The 23,691-nt window shown below is 54.8% G+C and overlaps 8 protein-coding genes across 8 annotated transcripts; 4 read left to right on the top strand and 4 right to left on the bottom strand.

The window, feature by feature from the left end:
- Positions 1 to 22: 22 nt before the first annotated feature.
- QBC33DRAFT_132901 (uncharacterized protein) lies at positions 23 to 1,176 on the top strand. The gene has a single exon (XM_060422063.1). The coding sequence runs from the start codon at positions 351 to 353 to the stop codon at positions 1,026 to 1,028; it is 678 nt and encodes a 225-aa protein (XP_060281937.1). The 5' UTR covers positions 23 to 350; the 3' UTR covers positions 1,029 to 1,176.
- A 2,836-nt stretch (positions 1,177 to 4,012) lies between these two features.
- Positions 4,013 to 5,591, top strand: QBC33DRAFT_132782 (uncharacterized protein). The gene has a single exon (XM_060422059.1). The coding sequence runs from the start codon at positions 4,229 to 4,231 to the stop codon at positions 5,255 to 5,257; it is 1,029 nt and encodes a 342-aa protein (XP_060281936.1). The 5' UTR covers positions 4,013 to 4,228; the 3' UTR covers positions 5,258 to 5,591.
- Positions 5,592 to 9,219: 3,628 nt separating this feature from the next.
- Positions 9,220 to 10,374, bottom strand: QBC33DRAFT_454674 (thioredoxin-like domain-containing protein; the record flags this gene model as incomplete). Its single annotated transcript, XM_060424740.1, has 3 exons — positions 9,220 to 9,657; positions 9,740 to 10,115; positions 10,181 to 10,374. Coding segments are annotated over 3 exons (1,008 nt in total), but the record flags the coding sequence as incomplete, so codon positions are not given.
- Positions 10,375 to 10,909: 535 nt separating this feature from the next.
- Positions 10,910 to 12,802, bottom strand: QBC33DRAFT_132695 (NUDIX hydrolase domain-like protein). Its single transcript, XM_060422058.1, has 3 exons — positions 12,042 to 12,802; positions 11,448 to 11,962; positions 10,910 to 11,370 (listed from the first exon to the last, which is right to left on the bottom strand). Exons 1-3 carry the CDS (start codon positions 12,592 to 12,594, stop codon positions 11,200 to 11,202), a joined length of 1,239 nt encoding a protein of 412 aa, XP_060281934.1. The 5' UTR covers positions 12,595 to 12,802; the 3' UTR covers positions 10,910 to 11,199.
- A 208-nt stretch (positions 12,803 to 13,010) lies between these two features.
- QBC33DRAFT_454833 (Metallo-dependent hydrolase) lies at positions 13,011 to 14,356 on the bottom strand (the record flags this gene model as incomplete). Its single annotated transcript, XM_060424747.1, has 4 exons — positions 13,011 to 13,184; positions 13,237 to 13,957; positions 14,055 to 14,194; positions 14,303 to 14,356. 4 exons carry the CDS (start codon positions 14,354 to 14,356, stop codon positions 13,011 to 13,013), a joined length of 1,089 nt encoding a protein of 362 aa, XP_060281933.1.
- Positions 14,357 to 14,506: 150 nt separating this feature from the next.
- QBC33DRAFT_543742 (uncharacterized protein) lies at positions 14,507 to 15,378 on the bottom strand. The gene has a single exon (XM_060428393.1). It carries the CDS (start codon positions 15,258 to 15,260, stop codon positions 14,574 to 14,576), a length of 687 nt encoding a protein of 228 aa, XP_060281932.1. The 5' UTR covers positions 15,261 to 15,378; the 3' UTR covers positions 14,507 to 14,573.
- A 1,909-nt stretch (positions 15,379 to 17,287) lies between these two features.
- QBC33DRAFT_579440 (guanine nucleotide-binding protein subunit beta) lies at positions 17,288 to 18,650 on the top strand (the record flags this gene model as incomplete). The annotated part of the gene is made up of 5 exons (XM_060431137.1): positions 17,288 to 17,420; positions 17,521 to 18,239; positions 18,301 to 18,390; positions 18,447 to 18,566; positions 18,630 to 18,650. 5 exons carry the CDS (start codon positions 17,288 to 17,290, stop codon positions 18,648 to 18,650), a joined length of 1,083 nt encoding a protein of 360 aa, XP_060281931.1.
- A 3,279-nt stretch (positions 18,651 to 21,929) lies between these two features.
- Positions 21,930 to 22,893, top strand: QBC33DRAFT_454832 (thioredoxin-like protein; the record flags this gene model as incomplete). Its single annotated transcript, XM_060424746.1, has 2 exons — positions 21,930 to 22,571; positions 22,645 to 22,893. 2 exons carry the CDS (start codon positions 21,930 to 21,932, stop codon positions 22,891 to 22,893), a joined length of 891 nt encoding a protein of 296 aa, XP_060281930.1.
- Between the last annotated feature and the right edge of the window lie 798 nt (positions 22,894 to 23,691).

Genomic DNA, 23,691 nt, shown 5'->3' with positions numbered 1-23,691 from the left:
ACGGATAGGTTAGTTACTATCAGCAAACCTGCTTTTTGGTTATCAAGTTGGTTACTTCGGGTCAACTGTGGCGAAAATCGTGGCGAAAATCGGTGGAGACGAAAATCGTGGCTTGCCGAACACAGCCACTTCAGACAACGAACATACAATACTTCACCTCTGTAGTATACAGATTATTCATTCGCGTCCTATCCTTCAGCTTCACAGGGGCCATGAGCCAAACTACCTTAATAACTATGCAATACATTTGACCGAATGTCGGGCTTGCATCATCCATACCGAGTATTTCCAAATTGCCTGCAGGATTGGCGCAATAGTATCCGATACTAAAGGTCGGGATACGCACGGCGATGCGAACACGAGGCGAATGGGCGTGCCAGACCTCGAGTCGGCCGCGGCCGTCCCAAACCGCGAGTTGGACGCGTAGGCCGGTGGCGATAAAAGGGGAAGTGATACGCTTCCCATCACCGCTTGATAAGAGGTTTTGGGGAGGTCGACCCAATGACACGTGCAGGAGGAAAGTGGGCTCTGTTGAGTCGAATCTTCAATCAATGTCTGGTCGGATGCCTAGTACTACGCCGGTTAGTATGGCTGATCCCTTTGCTTCGCAACCTGGCCGCCCTTTCTTCTCCTCGACGTCTGACTGGACGCCGCGGCTGTTTCGCACGGCATTGCCCGTTTGGCGCGAGAATGGGGGGACAATACCAACGGCTGCGGCGGATACCCAGTTGAACCCGTCGTCGCATCAGCGGGGGCTGCGTGGGCGAGTTCGCGCTTCAATTGGCTTGCATGTGACCATGGTGTGGTGCCGTCAGGTGCAATCTCCCTTCCCGCGCTGTCAAGTGACCACCCGTCATGACCTCTTATATCGACGACAACCGGGAATTGGTGTCTCCATCCAGGTTTTGTCCACGTACCAGATCGCCTGCTCCGGGCGTCAGTGCGGCAAACGGCGGATAGCGGGAGCCTGGAGTCCGCGTGCGTACCCTGGTCGGGAAGCCAAAGGAGGCAACCAGGACCAAAAATAGCAGCCACAGTTGGTGAGGCCCGTGAGGCGATGGGGCTGGAGCTGGGTTCCGTTAAGGGTATAGCCGGCAATCGGCCATGCTTGTCTCTCCAGGTACCTGCCAGACCAGGGTAGGAGGGGACCGGAAGGAAAAAAAGAAGCTAGACGACTCCCGTGCTTGTCTCCAACCTCGCCCCTCGCCCCTCATGCCTTGCCTTGCAGATTCCCAGATTTCCACTCTTACCAGCCAGGCATTTTTCATGGCTAAACGGCCCAGCGATGTCGGGCTGTCACCTGTCTGTCATTGAACCAGTGATATGCCCAGGCCTCCGTGCGTCCCGCCAGGCCAGAAATGTCCGCGTAAAGCTGCCATACGTACGAGTCCTTCTGAGTCACGCTTTGTGGACGACCATGATGATCCAAGTTGTTAGTGCATCTTGGAGCCATTTCACCCGGCTCGGGGCGGCGCGCTGATTAGAGTCAGCTGGGTTACGAAACGTCTCTCCTGTGGGACACCTCGCCGAGATTGGCTGTCTTGTCGAATCAAGCCAGATTACAAACATCTCTGATGGCTCGAGAGAGGAGAGACGGGTGGAGAAATGGGTTCCAAGGCTGTGTGGGCCTCTGATGGTTGGTGAGATATTCCAAAAGGAAACGAGTCGGCATGGAAAGCTTCATGCTTCATATCGTTAACCCTGCCATCCTTTGAGTCGAGACCCATCGTGCCCGTGTCTCGACTTGCCCATTATGGACACCCGTTCCTCCTCTTCACTCGCTCCCGCTCGCTATCCAGGACAATGCTCTCGGGGAAGCTTTGGCGCCGCCAACCATTTGCTGGATTTCGGTTTTATTTTTATTTTTGGACCAATGAGCATTTTGTTTTCGGTCTTTCTCTCAAAAATGGAGGCCGGACGGCGCCCAGCTCGTTAGCCAATGAGGCTGCAGAAGTGACATTTTCGACCGACACACCTTCTCTCACCGTCTGCCACTAGCATGGGTGTCATGCTGATACAAAGCCATCTACAGGCTCTCATCGCTTTCGACATCTGCCTCTCCCTGTCTCCCCTAATAACTGATCGCTTCCAGATTTGCTGGGCGTGGCTCATGCTTTCCCCAGACACATGCAGAAACCCATATTCGGAAAGCGGATTTCGACCACTCCAACTCGACACCACGGCTCTTGAGCCAGCCTCTGTCTGATCATCCACCCCGTTACTAACTAGACCCTATTAGGAGACGAGCCCGCCCTTGAGAGGTTGGAAAGGGCCTGCGATAGGTCCCTTCCGGACAATCTGTTGGACCCAGAGCTTTGGAATCGAGAATCCTCTGCTCGGCACAGCCTTCAGAGAGCAGAAGCGATCCAACTGACTCCTGACTCCTGCCAGTCAGCCAGCCACTGAGATGCCGAGATGCCACCTAGCAGCGCGCTTGTTTCGTTTCAAATTGCGCCCTTGAGGAGCATCGGCCTCGCGCCAATGAAGGCAAAAGATCGGATGTCCTCTTTGTCCTTCTACCTCGGAGACCTGGATTACTTTCCCGTCTCTGCCGTCATATATCACCTGTCGTTTCATGTGCAGGGAGAGTAGCTTGCAGTGGTGGCCCAAGGTACCGCCATTCCAAGCTTCCTGGGAGGCTTGACACAATTTCGTGATGACGAATTGGCGTCGGTGATTCATAGACAAGTGAAGCATCGCGTGGAGCCGAAAACCAACCGGTAGCGCGCAATCTTGCTTCGCCTGCATAAACGCAAGATTGAGTCTCTTGGGATCATATCTCACTTTGACTCGTCTATATGCACCATGCAGGACACAGGGCCAGAAGGTCGCTCGGCACCGGAAAGGACAGTCCAACTTCCAATAAGCTTGTCTGGCCGGACTGGACTGGCCCTTCAACACGAGAGACAGGTTTACAAACCCATGAGGGAATTAATATACACCACAAGCACATATAGATAGACATACACACACTCATTATGTGCAATACCGGGATCGTATCCTGTGCATCCTGTGCATCCTGTGCATCCTGTGCAACCCTAAATAATGGAAATCTTGGCTGGGGAAGACCTACATATAATTCTCGGCCATTCTTTCCGCGACGAATGGCGGCTCGAGTCCGTGCTTTCCGCCACAAGGGTGGCTTCTAGCCATGCACGATCACGGAGAGAATAGACGATGCATGTTACCTTTTGCTGGGTAGGTAGGTTTATCTACATGGTAGTGTTCGTCCGCAAATTCCTGAACTCTGGATTGAGTTTAGGTGGTTGACCGCCGGCCTGCGGCGGGGTTCTAGGGAAGTACCTCGAGGATCCTCATGCTGGGGGGCAGGGCGGGTACGGAGGTACTTCTGAGGTACGTACTCAAATCGGGCTCGGGTGGCGCTGCACAGGCCACACATGCAGCTTTCAGCTGCGGTCGTCGGCCGGCAGAACCTCTCGATTCGTCTGCTTGCCTGGGGTTGTGTCATTCAGCATATGCAGGTTCCAGCACCGCCCAAGCCGAACGTACAGTAGGTCGCCCTGCCGCGCATGACCAGGCTGGTCTCTTCGTCCGAGTGGATAAGATGCTAGAGTGCGTATGTACCACTTTCCTGACCAAGGTACGAGCTGCTGGAATGAACGAGAGTACATCCGCACCTTGGCAATTGCCCCCCCCCTCCCGCCTCCCCGTTACCCTCACGGCCGATCCGTCTGCACGTCCAGCATGCGCAAGCGACCGACCAGGCGACCGGGGGCGCCAAAGGACGCACAGAAAATAGCACCATTTTGTGGCCATCTCCACTGAGGGCAACATAGCTACCTAGCCTGGCTATTTTGCCAGCCGAGAGGGGTTGGCCTGCCCGTACCATAGGCTGGCCACCTTACCTTACCTACCTTCCAGGTTATTGCCATATGGCCCTATGCCTGGCTGGGGCAGTGGCCGCCCTACTATAACACCCCACCCTCCCTCTCGCCTGCTTTACGAGTTCTTACCCTCCTTCTTCTTCCTCACGAGTACCTCGTCCTCCGTTCTCTTCTTCTCATTTGCGGTAGCAGGCTCAAGCTAGTTCCCCTGTCTTGGGACCGCCCAGCTCCGTCACCTTCCTCACCTTATTTCTTATTACTATTCGCTTTCCGTCCCGAATCCTAGTTTCCCCAAGCGCTCCACACCGCGGTTTTCACTTCCTTGTCGTCCCACCTTGACCTCTTCTTGCTAACCCTGTTTCCTTCCTTGCCTTTGGGAAGACATGCCTCCGCAACTGTTACCAGCCTCTGCTGCCGCCTTTGCTCCCAGAGCGTCGTCTGTAAACGTCGTGCTGGGATCAAAGGTCGAGCCTTGGCTGACCCAGACACTGAAGCGCATCAACCGGGTTAAGCGACCCCTCAACAGTGTGCAGCAGCACCAGAAATGCCTGACCGAGACTCTGTCCTCCCCAAACGCCATCTGGTGTCTGGCGTCGTTGATGTTGTCCAAGGCTCCGGAAGCTGAACTGAGGAAGGATTCCAACCCCCTCGTAGAAGCTCTATTCAATTACCAGCTTGTTCACATCGAGGCCTACATCGTCCACGTGGATATGGTGCTGAGGAATGAGGTCGCTTACAAACTCACTCCGGACACGATCGAGTCGCTCATCGAGCACCACAAGGACATCTACTGCGTCGACTCCAAGGCCAACACCTACGACTGGTCTGGGAAGGACCAGCAATGCAAGAAGCTGCACGAGGACTTCATCCAGGCCATCAACAAGTTCGTCTTCCGGACCCATGTTTCCGCGCTCGAGGGACTCGAAGAGGATGGTGCGGGCGAGCTACTGGGTGGGAAGGGTGACGATGTCAAGACGAGCATCATGGGACTCCTGAAGCCGCTGCTACCGCCTCCGCCACGGATCGTGGACGTCATTCGACAGCCGCCTCTGCTGCCCAGCTCTCCTGCAAATGTCATATGGTCCCAGCCCACGCCTCCCACAAGCCTTCCTGCTCCTGTGGAATCATGGAGGGTCTTGCCGTCGAGCCCGAGCGTGACTTCGGCATCAACAGACTCCAACAATACGACCCTCTGGGCAACCATAGGGATGAGCGAGGTGCAGTTGCCCTCGCCGACGCCGCCTTTCAGCCAGCCATACTCTTCTGCCGGACTTTACTACGACTCCCCCATGGTGACGGCCCCAATCCCACATCTACCTCTCCCAAGCATGTTCGCACCGCAATGCGGCGTCAGTGTGGGATACGGCTCGTTCGGCTGGGATCGGTACCAGGAGTATGCGACGACCATATGACAACAACCGCCCGTTAGTGGGACCCGTTATCCAACGGTTACCACCTCCTCCTGATACTGTCCATACATGCGAACATCCCAGCCCACCAGTGGTTTGAGGCGGAATGTGGAGAGACGGCATATCCAAGGATGGCATCCTCGGCGTTTTGCATCGAGACGGAGCGACATTCGACACCTGCATACTCCCTTCACGCATAATATATCTTCACGATTTCTTTTGTCGATGGTTACCAAGCGAGCGCCCGGTGTTTGGATCTTGCTTTTTTTTTTTTAGGGGGATATATCACCACAACCGCGAGCTCGGTCATACAGCGTTCTATTTTCCCTTTTCTTTTCCATCCTCACCATGGCTGGGACCTCGGGGCGGGCATATTGATTGCATTTACGGCAGGGCAGGTCGAATACAGGCGGCTCCTTTTCCTATTTTTTTGTCACAAGAGGGAACGCAGCAATGCACCACCGCTCGGCAAGAAGACCGAAGCAAAACCCCTGCAATCTCGTATTCCCTGTTTTCGTCATTTTCTCCTTTTGCAAAAGCCGGATGAAGACCTGGCTGTCTTACCAAGATACCCCGTTTGCGACACTGGCGCCGCAAGGCCACACAACGCACTCGCTTCAAGGACTTTCGTCATTTCCCTTTAATCTCGGTTTCTTTTTCTGTCTTACGGATGATGTTACGACCCTTTACGACGAATATACCCCAACGAGCCGGTACGACGACTTTCCTCGACGATGATACGTTCTCGACTCGATGTCGAGCGATATTATTATTCGAACAAAGCGATCGAGCTGTTTGCGGACTTATTCGAGTCTTGAAGATGTGTGTGCCAGGACTGGTCTCCGGGCGCGCATTTTCACGAGAGGTCGATTCACACAACACATCACGTAGCCGAGACCCGTATCTGGAATATGGCGGTCGAGGCAGACACTGGTTGTCGACAGAGCCGCGGTTTCGCTCCACGCAAGCGCCCAACACAGTCGCTACGACGGTTTTGAGCTGCCAGGGGCAGAGGGACTTGAAGCGGATCGGGAGTAATCAGACAAGAACAACAACAAAGCTGGGCAGCGGTTGCCGGCTTGCCCAACCCGCCCTCCAACATCCTTCTCAACATTCGCCATGGTGTTTTCTCCGGATACGGACGGGATTACTGCTGCGAGTGCAGTCTCTCTAATGCGATCTTCCCTGCTAGTCGGAGTCGGTCCTACGGATTGGCAACTGCGCAGGTCAGGTCAAGGATTCGTCGATGGGGCACAACACCACTACGGGGTGGATGAGCGGAAGGATGTGGCAAACACGGGGCAACGGGGTGGTTCATCTCACCACCTGTCATCACCTCTTGCAGGGAAGGCTTAACACCCTTGACTCTGCGAAGGCGTGGGACGAAGCCGTTGACGTGAATTCGGCACCGCTGCTGAGCAGCTGTGCCAGATACTCACTGTCTCTTTAGGCATGAGGTGCTGGTTTCTCGGTGCTATATCGGACTCGTCCTGGCGGCGATTCGGTACATGGATGTCCCTACTCTCGCTGTTGGTTTATTGTCTCGTCAGCTTAGTAGTTAATTTGAAAAATCAGAAATTCCCCTGTTCGTTTATTGCCGAACCCCTGATTAATTGAATTTTAGAAACCATCAGGCGACAATGGAGCGCTGTTGGACGCAACCTGGAAAGGAGCTTCTCATATTGATTATTACGTATGACAGACAGCCCTGCCGAACGACCTTGTATCTATCGATGTTCGCCCCCCACGGTTAACATGCCGCTCTCGCTCTGCGGTTATATTCTGAATATTTCCGACCCCGGGAGCCGCGCACAGGCTTGACTGATTGATTCGGCAATCTTGTTAAGGTTGCAAAGCCATATATATTTTACATTACCCGGGTACAAGCTGACATGAGAAGCTGGGCTGGCGTTACCCCAAGTCCGACCTTCTAGAAAGTTCTTGGCCCGGGTGACGAAACAACTTGCTTTTTGTCCCGCGTTCTAAAATGTCCAATTTCCGGAGCGGAAACGGCTGATGCCCCTTGTTCGCGGGCCGGGGTAAAAGGTACGTATCTGGCAAGGAGGCCGAATGTTGGACCGAGACTCGGCTGCAGTGTGGGACGATCTCTTGCCCTCTCCAAGCTAAGCCACCTTCCGGTCTTGGGGGGTCGGCTGCTGGTTTAACGTTACTACAGCGCAGGCTGGATAATTCAATGTCGTACACTAGAGGTCACAGGTGGCCGCCTTCGGACTGTTTACTTTCCTTTTTTCTTTTCCGTCAGAGCGTGGCGTCTACTCACATATTACCATCCGGCGGCAATTGGTTCAATTACGAACCCCAATCCGCGGGCGAGAGTGTTGGTAATTCTCTCGTCTGCCTGCAATATATTTCAACCCCTTTTTCTCATCGACCGTTAGAAACACCCTCATTGGGCCAAACTTCCAATGGAGCTTTCCCAGCTCTCTGGTAAGCTTTGCTCCAACAACTGAGATCCTGCAGGCTCAGCCAGATGCGATTTGGAAAGGAGGGCTGGTGATAGGATGGGCACTCACACCTCTACGGTGTAGAGATCGGCTGCTGTGGTCAGCTTACCTTGACACCTAAGCGAATTTGCGCGTCGAACCACTCACTGCACAGCGCACACCCCCCTTTTCACTTGCCCCTTCCCCCCTTCGCAATCCTTCCCCAGTCAAGCACATTGCTCGCAAAGGCTCCGGGAAAGCTGACTTGCAGGCTGGCTGTAGGAAGGTTTTCTGTGTTGCGTCTCTCAGCCCTTCAACTTGTATCATGGGCCACGGCAAGCAGGGCCCTAAGTACCGGCCCCGACTAAGGCGGCCCTGCCCGCCCCAATGGCCTCGAATAAAATCAAAAGAAGGGCGGCCATATTTCCGGCCCCCCCCCCTTCTCCGGATCGTTTCTCAGCCAGGCTAGGCCGCGCGGCAACCTGTCTGGGGACCCGTTTCATCCCGGGCCCGAGTCGCTGCGACCCGAACTCATGCCTCGGCCGCACTGGCGCTTCCAGAGCAGACGTCACTCGTAGCACATGTCGCGGCGACTATCCGTCAATGCCGGGATGGTGGCTCGCCCTCTCATCCTTGTTTTTTTACTGTTTCGTAGGGGCGCGGAGGGTGATCTTCTTCGTTCGGTGGTGACTGCGCTGGAGCCTGGGACCTGGGCGGCATCGCTATGGCTGTGTTGCGAGTTCCTGCTTCAAACGACTGCATCCGTAGGGGGTCGAGGGACGCGTGGGCGAGATATGGAGGAGGGAGAGGAGCAGCTGTCCTCGCACGGCCTCGTTTACCACTCGGATCTTTTGGTATGGGCTATGGTCAAGGCCTAGTCCTGTTGGGAACGTTGTGTCATTGATCATGGTTGAGGATATATAACGGGCTGCATCGCTATTCCTAGCGTCGGCGTCAACAATGCTAACGTCCGCTCGTCTTCTCGTCACATGCGGTTGCTGAATGTGGTCTGGCCAGTCGCTTCACTTATTCCACTTCAGGTTCGGGCCGGCTGCTGGGTGGAGAGGGTACATGGCCTGCCTGGTTGTTTAACTCCGCCTGGTCGGCGGCTAGGTGAGAAGACCTTCGCAGCAGAGATAAGGGGAGTCTTCGTGCGGCCCCTGACTCGGGGCTACTGCTCGTTTCGATGCTGGGTCATCCAAGCCAGCCTCTATCTGCGGAGCGCCTCGGATTTCTGTCAAGTTATTCGATGAGGCTGGCTAGTCTGGTCTCTAGAATGGGCAAACGTCGGAGGATCTGGGGACTGACAAGCTTCTGCTCCCCCTGTCCTCGCTGCCGGTCTGCAATGCTTCTCAGGGTACTGTTGATGCCGTAATTTCCAAAGACACCGTGCAGGTAGCGGAGTTGAGAGAGTGGACAATATGTCCTTGGTTAAATAAACTTTGACTGAAGCCTCTCTCATAAGTGATTCAAGCTACACAGCCCGGATGGAATCGCAATACAGAAAGAAAGCCACCACAACTAAAGCTCATCACGTCCAGCAACCCTGATCTTGATATTGACCCCGGAACGTCCGCCCCCACCACCGCCGGCGCCGCCCCCGCGCGCCCCCGCGGCCTCCTCCCCCGGCGCCCCCGCCCTCCAGGGCGTAACCCGGCCCTGGATGACATCCAACCCCCACCTCTGGAGCTCGCTAGGGGTGACGGCCCTCCCCCTGGGGTACGGGTAGACGCGGTCCGTGGACAGCTGGTGCACGGCCCCGGCCGGGTAGGGCCCGCCGTCGCCGTCGCCGCGCCGCCCGAGGCCCATCGCCTCCTGCAGGTCCGGGAAGTCGAGCGGGTCGACCGTCACCGCCGTCAGCGACTCGCGGTTGCCCTTGGCTAGCCTGTGGAGGGTCCTCCGGAGGTCGGCTCGGTCCGGCTCGGAGGGCGAGAAGAGGTAGATCATGGGGCGGCCGCGCTGTGGGTGGCGAGTCAGACTTGGGGGCGGGGTGGGGGGAAAGCCCACGGGCATGGGGAAAGGGGAAAGGCACGTAACTCACGTCAAGGAGTCTCTGCTGGTTCAGGATGGTCAGTTCCCCGATAGCGGGTCGGGAAGCCTCCTTTACCCAGTCTTCAAGGTCATCGGCGGCCGATTCGAACGACGACAAGGTGGCCGTGTCGTCGTCCATGGCCCTGTAGCAGACCACCGCGGGTCTGGCAACGCCATCTGGTGGGTCGACCCCAGATGCCAGCCCAAAGGTAAACTCTCCCCGGTAACGCTCGGCGACCCTCGCGAACGCCTCCCGGGACGACTCGTCGCCGGCGTCGATGTACGCAAGGAACGTGACCTCGTCCGCGGTCTTGAAGCCCGCCGACGTCTCGGCCGTGACTTGGGAGACGACCGGGCGCCTGTGCCGGCCCGCAAAGTGCAGGATCCTGGGATTGCGGTCATTGCCTGGTCATTGCTATTTATTCCCCTTCCTGGGGTGTCAATAACCTACGTCGTCGCCCTTCGGGGGCCGTGGTAGCGGTTTACCGGCTCGCTGCCTCGGAAGAGGTGGATTTCCGGTATGGACTGTACGCCGGCCTCGGCGCATACATCCGTGTCGACGGTGCAGTCGATGCTGACTAGGTTTTCTGTGCTTGTCGAGACGGCAGATTGCCATTCCGACTCGAGAATACTACTCCTTTCTCTGTGGGACGGGGTTGGAAAGTCTACGATTAGTACTCGAGACTATGGAAGGCAAGGGACAGCGGCTGATCCGCCCGAATGGGCCCGGGGGGGGGAGGGGGTTGTTTACTCCCGGGGCTGATAAGACGGTAATTTCTCGTGTAAGCTGTCTGCCGAGCAAAGTAAAGAGGGAAGCCACAGCAGAGGAACGCATGAGCATACCGAAATGACTAGTTTTTAGTTAGCCAGTCGGCAATACAGCAATCTGGCAGGTTAGCGAGGGCATAACATGTCTCTCTACCTACAAGCTACCAGAGTAAAGTCATTGACAGCGAGCGTCTTCCCCAGCTCGCCTTTGGCCAGGTGCTGCCAGGCATAAGAGATGCCAACGCTCCATTGAAGCCAGAATAGGGCAAAGCGCATCATATTCTTTTCGAAAATGACGGCGTAGAATAGATGTGGGAGCAAAAGGAGATCCGATAGAGAACGAAAGAAGGCGGGGGATGTTGACGTTACATCTCCGTCTAGCAGGCATCGAGGAGAGTGGTTTATAGAGACGTAAAAGCCGAAGTGTCGAGTTCATGCGTTGCGGAAGTAGTTACCTTACCCAGAGGGAGAGCGATGCCGTCAATGGCATGTTAATGGGACATCACACAGATAAGGAAGAGTGCCGAAACACCTGAAATCCGGTTTGAAATCTAACCAAATCCCACCCAACCTCAACCTTCGTCTATGCACTCACCCTCCCTACTCCCTGCTTGTCAAATCCCATGTGACGGCCAATTGCATGCAGGGTTTTGCATATCCTTCTCTAACCCCTGGATACAAGCATACGCAACGCTAGATTTTTTATATCTTTGGTGTAAATGCCCACCCATCTACCACCGCCTTCATCAACTGGTTGGCGATGGCAGTTTGTGGCGGTAGACGAAGTGAGCCCTCTCTGTATCCCTCCGGGGCTGGTTCCCCGAGGTTCGAAGAACCCTTTGCAAGGGCTTCCTCGAGCTCAGCCACGGAGAACTGTGCGAGAGAAACGAGGTTAGCTCCAGGTCAGTTCCGGACAAAGTCCTTGCAAGGGAGGCGGGGGATTCGCATACCCATCTCGCATCCTCGAGCTCGGGGTCGTGGCCCAGATGTATCTTCTCCCCGTCGCCGGGCAGCGCCTGCCCTATCGCGCCGATCATCAGGCTGGCCGGGAACGGCCAGGGCTGGGAGCTGTGGATGACGACGCGGCCGACGCGGACGCCGCTCTCCTCCCACACCTCGCGGCGGACGGCCTCCTCGATCGACTCGCCCGGCTCGAGGAAGCCGGCCAGCGCGCTGTACATGTTCTGAGGGAAGCGCCGGTTCCGCCCCAGCAGGGACCTGGTCCCGTCCGAGCTGACCACCGCCATGATCACCGTCGGGTCGGTCCTCGGGAAGCTGATGTTCGAGATGGTGCCGCGCGTCGCGCACGGGAGCCGGTCGCGCTTCTCGCCCCCGGCTAGGTCGGTCGGCGGGCATACCCGCTTCGTCCCCGCGTTGAGCGACAGGGTCCGCTGGCCGCATTGGGCGCAGAAGGGGTTTCGCGCATTCCAGTCGAGGAGGCTGCGTGCCTGGGCGTATATCGCAGCTGTAGGAGACGAGTTGAGCAACCTGCAATCGTGGGGCGTGTACGAAAAAGCCAAGCTAACAGGACGGTATGGGATTACCTTCATTTGCGGCAAGTCCCATATGCCGGGGCGACGAGTCGTGAAACGAGAGGCCCCTTTCCTTCAACGCCGTTATGACCCGGTTCGCAGTGTCTGTCAAGCTACCTCGCGGTGTCACGTCGACGGCGAAGTATGGGCGACCCCTGTATTCCTTGTACTGGAACGGGTCCGTGGTACCGCTCTCGGAGGGACATTGGTCCTTCTCGGCGACCCCGAGAAACAGGATCAAAGGCTGTGTCTCCTCTGAATTGTAATCCCTGATCGCCTCCTCCTCTTTCTTCCCGAACGGACTCGGGCCTGTAAAAGGAGTGATATCGTGGCCGGACACGAAAGCCAGGCGCGAGTCATCCTTTACCAGCGGGTTGAGTTGGTTCATCGCCAGAAACGCCGCTGACGAGTGCGAGAAAGCCGCCTGGAGGAAGTCATGGTTAGTGCGGAGGAAAGAGAGCCGGTTGAGCGGGCTTCCGGTGAAGTAATTCGCTATTTCCTTGCCGAACTTCAAGGAGAGCATTGAGTCCTCGGGAGGCAGTAGCGGGAGATCCGGAATCGGCATTGCGCACTTGAACGGGAATATTTATAGTCCTGAGTTATTTAGACTTGGGGCGAACAAAGAGTGTCTGGACGCAGCTTCAACAACTCCAGAAGGTAGTGCTTGAGGTGTCCGGATCTCGGAGAATACTGTCCCCTTGCGCATTGGAGATAAGTTGGAGCTGGTGGTTGCTACCTAGGTAACTAGTTAAGTACCGCGGCCACCACGGCGGGGGCGGGGGCGGGGTTGTAAAACTCGATTATAAATGCGGCCCACGGTCGGGCAGTACGGACATTCGTCGCGAATTGCGCCTTTTCCTTCCCGGCTAGGCATCGCTTATTCGACCATCGTTTGTAATTGGGAGGGTGTAAACCGTAAGTCGTAGGCACCAAATATGTTGAACCCGCTGTTGTGTACCTTGGTCTCGAACAGGAAAAGGGTTATTCGGTCCACATAATCCTCCGTAGCCTCTCCTTCTCCTCCTCGTCACCGAAGATGACGTCTATTCCTTTCCTTGCCAATGCGCATATTTCTGGCCGACTGAGACCAAAGTGTTTTGCAACAAGAGCGTACTCGTTCGACAGGGGACTGCCGAATACCCCGACATCATCCGTCTGACAAGATGTTAGCCCCGTCCACAAGAAGGCGAATATCTCTCCCACTCACGCAGAGCACGACGACACACTCCTCGACGCGCCGCCACTCGCCAAAGTGATGCCCCTCGAATCCGCCGGTGATCATGCCGGCATAGACGTTGCAACTCAGGCACAGCTCCAGCCCCATCCCTCCCATCCCGCAGATCTGTCGCCTCACCTCGTCGCCGACGTGGATGACATGGCCGATCCGGTCCGGCTTCCAGGACAGCAACATCCGCAGCTCCTCGTCCGTTCCCGAGGCCTCCGCCTCGGCGAAATGCAGCGTGATGCCTAGCCCGGCAACCGCGTGCGCCCTCCCGAAGGCGGGCGCCAGGGCGCCGATGCCGCCGCGCAGGGGGTCGCCGCACAAGTCGACGCCGACGACGCCCCGGGTTTGGAACTGCTCCGCCAGAGCCACAACTTCGAGTGCCTCGGGAAGCGAGTTGCGGCGGTCGACGGACAGAATGAGGCGGGTGCGGAGCCGGTGGGCCGGCGTCCCAGTCCCGGTACCGATCCCGTTCCCAGACTCTGTCCCGGAGCCGCCCTGGAAGGCCTCAATGGCGGATAGGATGGTCTCTACGTACTGCGCCTTGCTAATGCCGGCCTTGGGAATGGCGCGGGGAGTGGTCCGCAGCTCGAGATAGACGACGCCATCGGCCGCGAAATCGCGAAGGACCGAGGTGGTGGTGAGAGTCAGGGCCCAGGAGGAGTCGACGAGGTGGTAGATGTACGAGGAGAAGAGGGGGAAAAACCTAGACAGGGCATGATCCGGATGAGTACTCCGTGGTTGGTGCGGAGTTGGTTGTTGGCGAAGGGATCACGCCGCTTGACGGCAGAGCCCCAACTTACGTCGTAAGATCATAGTCATGCTTCCCAACGGGCATCTCCACAAGAGGGTCGGCCAGACTGGTCTCGCCGGAGTTTTTTTTACGCTGCCATATCTCATGCAGACATTGGCGGCTGATGCTACCGCTGAGGTGCGCGTGAAGCTGTTTGGAGATGGAGTGTCAGCCAGCTAGCTCCTGGAGCATCATGAGCAGGCAGCGATTCCCATGACTTTATCTCAACCACCACTCCTTGGTAGGTGTAGGTAGTACCTCTAACTTCGGCAGCGCCTTGAAATCCAGATTTTGGCGAGCTGGGGACGTCATGTCATGCCATATATTCCCCAGTCGAACAGCTCGGGCTTGGCTAACTATGTCCCAACGCGTGCCGCCGTTGGCTAAAATTGCAAGTTATGATTACTCATTAAGCCCCGTTCCGTGCTGGAATTTGTTACTCATGACACCTGTAAAGCGGAATAAGGGTCACAGCAACACCTCAGCCAGCTAAATAAATGTGTATTGCTTCTCTACTGAACACGGGCTTCTAATAGTACTCCGAAATGATTCTGAAGGGTTCAAAGTGTAAGTTTATCCATTTTCTCGGCCGCTTCAACACCAATGACGGCCGCAGCAGCTTGCGCACCTTCCCTGGCCTTGCTTTCCTTCCCTTTGGCCGCCTTTTTGGCCGCTTTTTTCTCCGCGTCAAGTTGCTTCGGCCTCTTGGTCTCCTAGCCGCCGAACTGCTCCCTCCACTCGTGCTCCTCCGCATTATCGATCCGGCCAACAGATAAGACGGTCTACCAATCCTGTGGCCGGGCAGGATGATCATGTTGGTCTCCCACTCGTCGGGAATGTGTGGTACAGGCTCGACGCCAAGCTGTTGGAAGATGCCAAAAGTCGACTCGCCTTTGGTGTCAACGCCACCGCGGGCTGTGGCAGGCATGTATGGTTCGATGACGTTGGCGAGAAGGTAGATGTGGTTAAGAGCTAAGCCTACCACGGCTGCGCAGCGCTCAGGCTCCTCGATGAACCATTTGTTGTCAAGTTTGTTGTCCTGGAGAAGCTTCTTGTCAAGCGCCGAAAGATGGAGCACACTTTGGAGACCTGCGCGCAACTTGACGCTGTCCATCTGGCTGATGTATGTCTGAAGGAGCCCAGAAACATTCTTCTTATAGCCTTCAGGGTAGTCATCGGAATAGCTGGTCCAGTCGGGTCTAAGACGGAGCCCCATTCGCCATCCTTGATGACTTAGCGGGTGCTGAATGTCAGATAGTGATAAAGATACAAATCTTCGCGTTTGCTCAGCCGGTTGGTCGCACTAGATCCTTCGCTTTTGTGGGAGCGATTTGTCGGATGTTGCCCACAAGCGCTTCGAATTGGGCATGGCACTCTCGTGGCATGCTTTTGCATGCTAGCATATCATCACGACGGAACTTTTTGATGGCCGCTTGAACAGAAGCGTTTAACCTCTCGATCTCGCCGTCGAGACCAAATGTCCAGGCTGACTCGACGATGCGCAGTTGCTACCGCGTAGATTAGTCGCTAGTTACCTATTTAAAGACAGGGTCTGGGTTTATTCTCTCACCAGGATCGAACCTCTATTGACGCTAGACGCAGTCAAACTCCGTACCGTGTTCTTCTGGTCGGGGTGAAATGTGTGGTTTTCTTCGTTGTATGACATCGGCTCGTCGTATTCCTCTAGATCGCCATCGTGTTCAATAGAGCCTTCCAATGCCCGGAGGTCTTTAGCTTCATCGCCGATTACCTCCTCCGCAAAGCCACTCCCATGTCTAGAATGAGATCCGTACAGAGAATTGGAGGATGTGACCGCACAAGTCGGCCAGAGATCCATCTCTCGGTTTCCAAATCGTCGCTCCGCGAGAAACCAACGTAGATTAGGTGGAACCACATATCACAATCGTCACATTGAACGTAGAGACGATCATCTTCTGAGTTTGACAAGTACAGAGTAGCTTGGCAGAAAGGCTCCATTTGCGCTTGCCCCACAAACCTCTAAACCTCTAATGTGGCTAGATGCTTGCCCTTGAATGGCTGGATACTTGTTTCTGGAACAGCTTCCATTTTGATTGACTAATAAAAGACTGCGTACGAGAACGCAGAGAGAATAGAAGAGGAGACTATGTAGGGGAAGAAGAGTTGGAAGCAGGTAGGAGACTACCTATTTATCCAATTGACATTCAGACTTGAGTACGGACCGTATGTGGAGGAATCAGAAATCGGCCCCCATGACGTCCACACACGTTCACTCTTGTTACGACAATCACCCGAGGGGCATTTACGAATACCGCAGTAATAGCAAACGTATTATAACCACCACCTCCAACGGCTAACTGGTAGGTTACCTAGGTAGGTAGGTGGTAAGGTAGCTAGCAGCTTTGGCGTTGTACACATTCCCGATCCTCCCGCTCACACCCCCGTTTCCCCTTTTTTGTCCCCAGCGTCCCCAATTTGCGCCCTTTTGGTTTCTTCTTTTCTATTTCTTTTTTTTTTTCTTTTTCGCTCTCATGTACTGATTCGTCCTAGGTTGTGTTGGTTCTCGTGGTAACATTGGTCCCTTCGGTTGGTCACCATTTTGTGTAGCACTGTACGGAGTACCCACATGATTGTTGCAGGGCTGGCTGGTAAGGTTTCCTCCAGGTGCTCCGTGCTCCAGCTCTCTCCCTAGCCAATTTATTGCCCACCCCTTTCCCCCCTCGATCCATTCCCAATTGAGCTCAGTAATAATATTTCGCAATTCGCCCAGGACCTAGCTCGACGACGGTCTGGATTGCACAACATAATACCTTTTTGCCATCCTAGGAAGTTAGACACGGAGAGACAGAGACCAACAGACAGACAGAGAGAGAGAGGGAGACATAGACTTCGCTCTCGATTGTAGGTTTGCTTGGTACTCACCCACCCTTGTCGTCGCTTCTTGTCTCGTCTTTTGCCCGCTTCACCTCGGCCCGGACCTCAAATCTCCCCTGATTCGACCAAGTTCGACCTCCCCACATCTGCTCAGTGGATAAATCATTTCCTTCAGTATCGGGCCCTGCCTAGCTGTTTTACTGGCCCGTAATAGTGGTCAATCCCATCCCTCCCCCAGAGCAAGACCCAGACACTCAGACACCTGAACCCACACCCACCCAGAAAGCGTCCTCCTAATCAACCACAATTTGACTTCCTGCATCACCATCAACGACACCTCCACCTTCATCCGCCAACTCGACTGCCCACTGACGACACGCATTTTTCGTGATGGACTCGCAAAGAGGGCCGAGCGAAGTATCGCCAGAGGCGATGCAAGCCCGAATTCAACAGGCGCGTCGCGAGGCTGAAACACTCAAGGACAGAATCAAGAGGAAGAAGGATGAGCTCGCCGACACTACGCGTACGTCGCCGCCATTTCCGCACCATCACCCATGTAGCCCTCCAGGACCATGCCATTGATCTCGTCGCTCGCTTCCGTCTGTTGCTAACTATTCTCCTAGTCCGCGCAGTTGCCCAGCAGGCCCACGAGCCGATCCCCAAGAACCAGTTGATGAAGACGAAGAGGACATTGAAGGGCCACCTCGCCAAAATCTATGCCATGCATTGGTCCACCGACCGGAGGCATCTCGTCTCGGCGTCGCAAGATGGCAAACTCATCATCTGGGATGCCTACACGACCAACAAGGTCCATGCAATTCCCCTGCGGTCATCATGGGTCATGACTTGCGCCTATGCTCCCAGCGGAAATTACGTTGCATGCGGTGGCCTCGATAATATTTGCTCCATCTACAACCTCAACCAAAACCGCGATGGCCCAACCCGGGTCGCCCGAGAGCTCTCTGGCCACGCTGGATACCTCTCCTGCTGCCGATTTATCAACGATCGGAGTATCTTGACCTCGTCCGGTGATATGACCTGTATGAAATGGGATATCGAGACGGGAACCAAGGTCATGGAGTTCGCCGATCACCTCGGAGACGTCATGAGCATCAGCTTGAACCCCACGAACCAGAACACCTTCATCTCTGGTGCCTGCGACGCCTTTGCGAAGCTGTGGGATATCCGAGCCGGCAAGGCCGTCCAGACTTTTGCTGGCCACGAATCAGACATCAATGCGATCCAATTCTTCCCAGATGGCCACTCGTTTGTCACTGGCTCCGATGATGCCACCTGCCGGTTATTTGACATCCGCGCCGACCGGGAGCTGAACGTCTACGGTGTACGCTGCCATCCCTCCCCCATCCGTTTGCTCTTAAAAATTGACCCCCCATACCCCCTAGTCCGAATCCATCCTTTGCGGCATTACATCCGTAGCCACATCAGTCTCTGGGCGCCTTCTTTTCGCCGGCTACGACGATTTTGAATGCAAGGCAAGTTAAATATATACGCCCACCTTGCACCTTCGGATTGACTAACTGAATGGCAGGTCTGGGATGTCACTAGAGGTGAGAAGGTCGGCTCTCTAGTCGGCCACGAGAACCGTGTGAGCTGTCTGGGCGTGTCGAATGATGGAATCAGTTTGTGCACAGGATCTTGGGACTCTCTGGTAAGAATTACATCCTCCGGCGCTGCATGCATTATGCCGTTCGTTTCTAACATACCCGTTCAGCTCAAGGTCTGGGCTTACTAGAATGGCCTGGTGACGATGAAACGACCGTCCCCCCCTCCTCCAGGATACCCGAATCCAGTAGGCATCTCGAAGCCGTTCTCGAGTGTTTACTTTTCTGCTATAAACCCCGCCCAGCCCGGGCAACGCCTCTTCATCTTCGCGGCCTGGCGTAGACAGGACGACGTCACGACTTCATCTTATTTCAATACCTCATCCTCCGCATCGCCATCCGTCGCCCTGATTATCCGGCGGCCCACAACCTTGTTTATTTTTTGAAGCCGTCTACGACGACTCTGCGATTCCCTGCATATTATTCCTTCCTGGTATTCTCTGGTCCACGGGCGATTGTATTATTTCAACTTTCCACCACCTACTGCACATTCCGCGACACGAGGCTCAGACTCGACAGCCATATCCAGCCCACTAAGGCTTTTCTTTTTTTTTTTTTTTTCGGCAAGCGAAGGACAGTTCGGATCAAGGGGCTTGAGCTTAGACGAAGTACCTGTGACGACTTCAAGTATTCCGAATCTTAATAACCTGCTCATCATTTGCCTGGACTCTGAATCTGCTGCACACCACATGATGGAATTGGCTACGCCTTGCAAGGAGTTCTGAGCCCCGGAAGTGTCCCCTTTCACGGCCTCCGTTTGTGCTCCGTTCAGTTCCGCAACTTTCCGCCACCTTTTTGTTGTCCTATTCCAGCCTAGCCAGGCATGGTTTGTTGAAGGATTACTGGTATTTCCTTCCATATGTCGGTAAAGAAAACAAAAAACGAAACCAAAACCGGGAATGCAAATGGGTAATCTGTCTGTTCGAATGGGGTGGCCAAAAAAGTGACAGGGCCAAGCGTTGTGATCTGGGCTTAGGTCTTGACAGATGGCTTGTCGGTGGCCCGCTCTTGGATCCCCTTCCCTCGCCTTTTTAACACCCCAGGGTGCAGTGTCTGGTTGAGCGTTCGGTGGTGAGGGGGGAGAGGGGAGGGAGAGGGTTGAACGGAAAATGAAGAGGACAAAGTGCTTCTAGATCCTCGCGACCTGGGCTATTTATTACCTGTACTATAGTGGTCCCATATGCTCTCTTCACCCATCCATGGCGGGTTTCTTCTACTGCTAGGATTCGTGAGCGAGTTATTGTTTCGGTTACCCGGATCGCAGTCTAGCATAGGTAGTAGTAGCAAGTCTTAACGGCGGATAACTATATGTGTCTTTGATCATCCCGATTACAGCCCTTAACACCCATATTTTGCAATACCTGCTCATGTGTACTTATTTGCCCTTACCGTTCATTGTAATGCCCATGGTCAAACTATGACCGCCTAAGTTGATTGTACCGTGCTTGATATATCATCGAAATCGGGCATGGCTTGACTGGACGGGCGGACACAACCATCACGATATCTGAAGGTCACCAAAGTGCCTAGCCAAGCAAAACTGATATCATAGGTGGGCCAGTTAGCTTGCATACTGATGATTTGGTTTAAGGAACGGGGATCAACAAATGGAAATCGCCCCTGCTTTCCGTCATCCTCTACTCATTTTCTCTGTTTTTTATAGGTTTCTTCCGCCGACGCCTCTAGTCCCTTGTTCCTCCCCCATTATTCCACCCTGCGTATCTTGATCATATGTTAATTAATCTTCCTCGGCAAGGTTGGTTCTCATGTAAATTGCCAAGGCTCTGAAAGACTGCCAAGGCTAGCCGTTGTGAACCGTGAATCATGTTGGGTCTACTCTACATTAGGGACGCAAGCAAGCTTCTGGAAGTATTCTAAACGGGTGTGGATCCATGCATTCTTTCCGGCTGGCCAATAGTGGGATCAGGGATGAAAGATGAAACAAACGTGTGAAACATCACTGCAGGTACGCCTGCACACACGTAGTGTATGGGTAGTGTCTGTATGCGCTACGATTCCCAGAGTCCCAAACCCCTTTTACTTGGCCGGTGCATGTGTGAGCATGGCTCTGCATTTAACCCCATTGACGCACGCTCACCGGTGATGCCTCGATGCAAAAAACAGGCTTATCAGCGTGGAGTAGCTTCGAGTGCTGCCTATTTTTGTTCCTCCCGGCGCTGCAATGCGTTGATGTGATAATCATACCCTGAGGTCATCTTCTCTTTCTTTCGGCCCTGGCGAAGGTGGGTGGTATGGAGTTGCCAAGTGCCAACATGGTGTGCAAACTATGGTAGGAGTCATACTGGTCCATTTGGGCTCCAGAAGTGGACAGTGATCGCCGTTTTTTCTTGGGCCTATGCGTAATAACCAAATAATCGGTTCACACTGCTATCACGCGCTTGTTGATCACATCAGTTGATTCGTTTCGTTTTGCTCTGACCCCTCCTCAGCAAGCTCCGTCAGATGCTTCCCATTTCAGCTGCAGAGCAAGTCATCTCTATATACTGCCCAAAACAGGTAAGAATAATTAGAAATCCTCGAGCTCGAATCGGCAAGAAAGATTAACAACCGCGAATACAAAAGAAAAATGGAAATAGTAGGGGGGAAAAAGCAGAAAGGAGAAGCAGAAAGGGCTGTGCTAGCGTGCCTCGGACAGGTCCAAGGATCCGGACCCAAGATGGCAAGACCCCTGTCACATCTGTTCTTATCGAGTATGGTTTTACCTAATCCCAGTCAACCACGCGACGGCGTGGCCGGATGCATGCCCCATTGCCCCTCCCAAGTCCCAAGTCCCAGGTCCCTAATCCTAAATTCAATTCCCAAGTCCCACTTCCGCTCGCTCATTCATCTGCCTGCCTCTTCCTGTGAGGCTCTTGAAGTTGCGTCGTCTCTCCTTTAAAACCCTCTTTCCCCTCCGCGGTTGCTGTCCTGACGGCATTGCCCATTGCTACCTTCACGTCCCCCTTCCCAGGGTCTCAGATGACCGCATTGCCTCGACTCCCCGCCCAGACCGTCTCCCATTCTGAAACAATCTGACGCAACCCAGGGGCGCTTCGCTGTTCCTGCTGAAGATCTGCCAGCCCTTCGTTCGCTGGTCCCCTGCTCCCTGTCTTCTATTTTCGTATTTTTCCATTCCAAGATTATCCCGCAACCACTTCCGGTCTATCAACCGGACAAACAGGCCACGGCTCTACTCACCGCAACCCACAATCGTTCCAGACCAGCAGGCCCACGACACGCGATAACTGCACACCCTTGGCCGACCCCAGTTCCATTCGCTCGGAGTGACCGCCATCAACTGCCCCGCACTACCTATCATTACCGGCGCTAGCCCACCAAGTACCGTTCGCACCACCTATAATAACCACGCGGACACCCTCTCTATAGAGCGCCTCCTTCCTGCTTTCATCATGACAAACCCGACTCCTGCCCAGGAAGAATTCGCCGACTTCCTCGCTAAGAACACCTCAGACGACGACAGCAAAGTCCACCCGGAAGACCGAGACTCTACAACGAGACGAGCCAGCCGCTCCAGCGAGGACGAAGAAGATCGCTACCACGCAAAGCAGATCGACGCCGCGATGCGGATACCCACGTTAGACAGAGGCGCCATGGGGGGAGAGATCAAGCTACCACCGGCGTCCTTCGACGCCGGTCGAACCACAGGTGTGAAGGGTGTTATTGCCGACGCCCGCTCCTACGAGAACGCCCGGCGGAGCAAGTGGAAGGATAGGGTACGCGCCGCGCGCCGCACCGTCTTCGGAGCAGATGGGATGCATTCAAACAACCACAACGAACGGGGCAGCGGGGTAGATAGCGAAGGGAGTGCCGCCGAGGACCAGGACGAAGAGCGCTTCCTGGAGCAGTGGAGAGAAAGCCGGCGGCGGGAACTCGAGGCCGAGACCCGCAATGGGTCGATTCGAAACCGGAGAACCAGCCCCAGCATGAGGGTGTATGGCCGCCTGGATGAAGTTGATGCCCTGGGATATCTGGACGCGATCGAGAAGGTTGGAAGGGAGACGGTCGTCGTGGTCTTTGTCTATGACAACGAGGTGAGTGATGGATGCCCCCTCCCTTCTTCTGTGGATGCGCCGAGAGATATACTGACGGGTGTACTGCCAATAGTGCCCAGTCTCTACTGCAGTCGAGTCGGCCCTCGTGCCTCTAGTTGGAACCTATCCTACTGTACACTTTGTCAAGGTACACTACGAAGAAATCGAGTTCGACAACGCTGGGGTCCCCGCAGTCTTGGCCTACCGAAACCAAGGCGACCTTTTCGCCAACCTGACAGGAGTGATGGAGATGATCCCTGATAGTGGGGACTTCGACAGTGATGCACTCAAGCGGCTCTTCCTGAAGCACCACATCCTCTAACGCCATACCCATCTCTCTCTTTCGAGCTGCGCTCGCTCTCCCTACAAACATTGTCGTCGGCATCTCACTTGTCCGCACGTCGACACCCCCATCTACCATGGGCCTCCGTATAGATTGCCATGGAGTAAAGGCCATGGCAAATACCGTTTGTCTCCATGTCGGCAAGCATATTCTTGCCCGCAAAACTACTGTCATTATGTCTTCTCTAGTTATGGCCCGGTGTGGCCTGGTCTGGTCCGGTTTGGTTTTTGATCTGGCCTCGTCTCGTCTCGTCTCCGCTTCCCTTGGTTTCTCCTGATTCTCGGGGGTTTGGAGTGGGGGCGGCAGGTTCACATGACACGTCATGATAGTGCTGAGTTGTTTATGATACCAATGGTTTTCGGGGATAGTGTGGAGGTTTCATTCATGTGACTTGACGTGGAGAGCAGGTAATAGGTTTTATGGATGTATTTATATCTGCGGAGACGGGAGTAAAATGACATATCGTTTCTTCCTCGCCGGACCTGATTCTTACCACTGCTTTACGGTGTCAAACTATACGTACACATACCTATACTTCCTGCTGTGTCGGACTCTTGATGTCGAGCGCTCCTAACAGAACAGGGTAGACCAAGGCAGGATTTGAGTGAGTCAAAGAGGAGACCCCCCTGTCAAAACGGGACCTACTTACCCCGCTGCCCTATCATGAGGATGTATCCCCGCGCTGTCAATTATGCCAAGAGCTACATCATCGAGTTACCCCTCCATCTTTGATAAGCTCAGGGTACCTCCTACCTGGCCACCTTTGTAAGGTATCGA

This window comes from Phialemonium atrogriseum (genome assembly GCF_030411735.1).
Source record: "Phialemonium atrogriseum strain 8032-3 unplaced genomic scaffold QBC33scaffold_18, whole genome shotgun sequence".
Classification (NCBI taxonomy): domain Eukaryota; kingdom Fungi; phylum Ascomycota; class Sordariomycetes; order Cephalothecales; family Cephalothecaceae; genus Phialemonium; species Phialemonium atrogriseum.
Note: the sequence above shows the minus strand (reverse complement) of the source record. Positions and strands in the feature narration are given on the sequence as shown.

Excerpts from the sequence above, each read along its gene's own strand:
- QBC33DRAFT_543742 (XM_060428393.1), bottom strand. The coding sequence starts at position 15,260 with ATGGGGCTCCGTCTTAGACCCGACTGGACCAGCTATTCCGATGACTAC.
- QBC33DRAFT_132695 (XM_060422058.1), bottom strand. The coding sequence starts at position 12,594 with ATGCCGATTCCGGATCTCCCGCTACTGCCTCCCGAGGACTCAATGCTC. Across the intron at positions 11,963-12,041 it reads GGGACTTGCCGCAAATGAAG|CTGCGATATACGCCCAGGCA; the intron begins GTAATCCCATAC and ends CGTCTCCTACAG. Across the intron at positions 11,371-11,447 it reads AGCTCGAGGATGCGAGATGG|TTCTCCGTGGCTGAGCTCGA; the intron begins GTATGCGAATCC and ends TCTCTCGCACAG.
- QBC33DRAFT_132901 (XM_060422063.1), top strand. The coding sequence starts at position 351 with ATGCGAACACGAGGCGAATGGGCGTGCCAGACCTCGAGTCGGCCGCGG.
- QBC33DRAFT_132782 (XM_060422059.1), top strand. The coding sequence starts at position 4,229 with ATGCCTCCGCAACTGTTACCAGCCTCTGCTGCCGCCTTTGCTCCCAGA.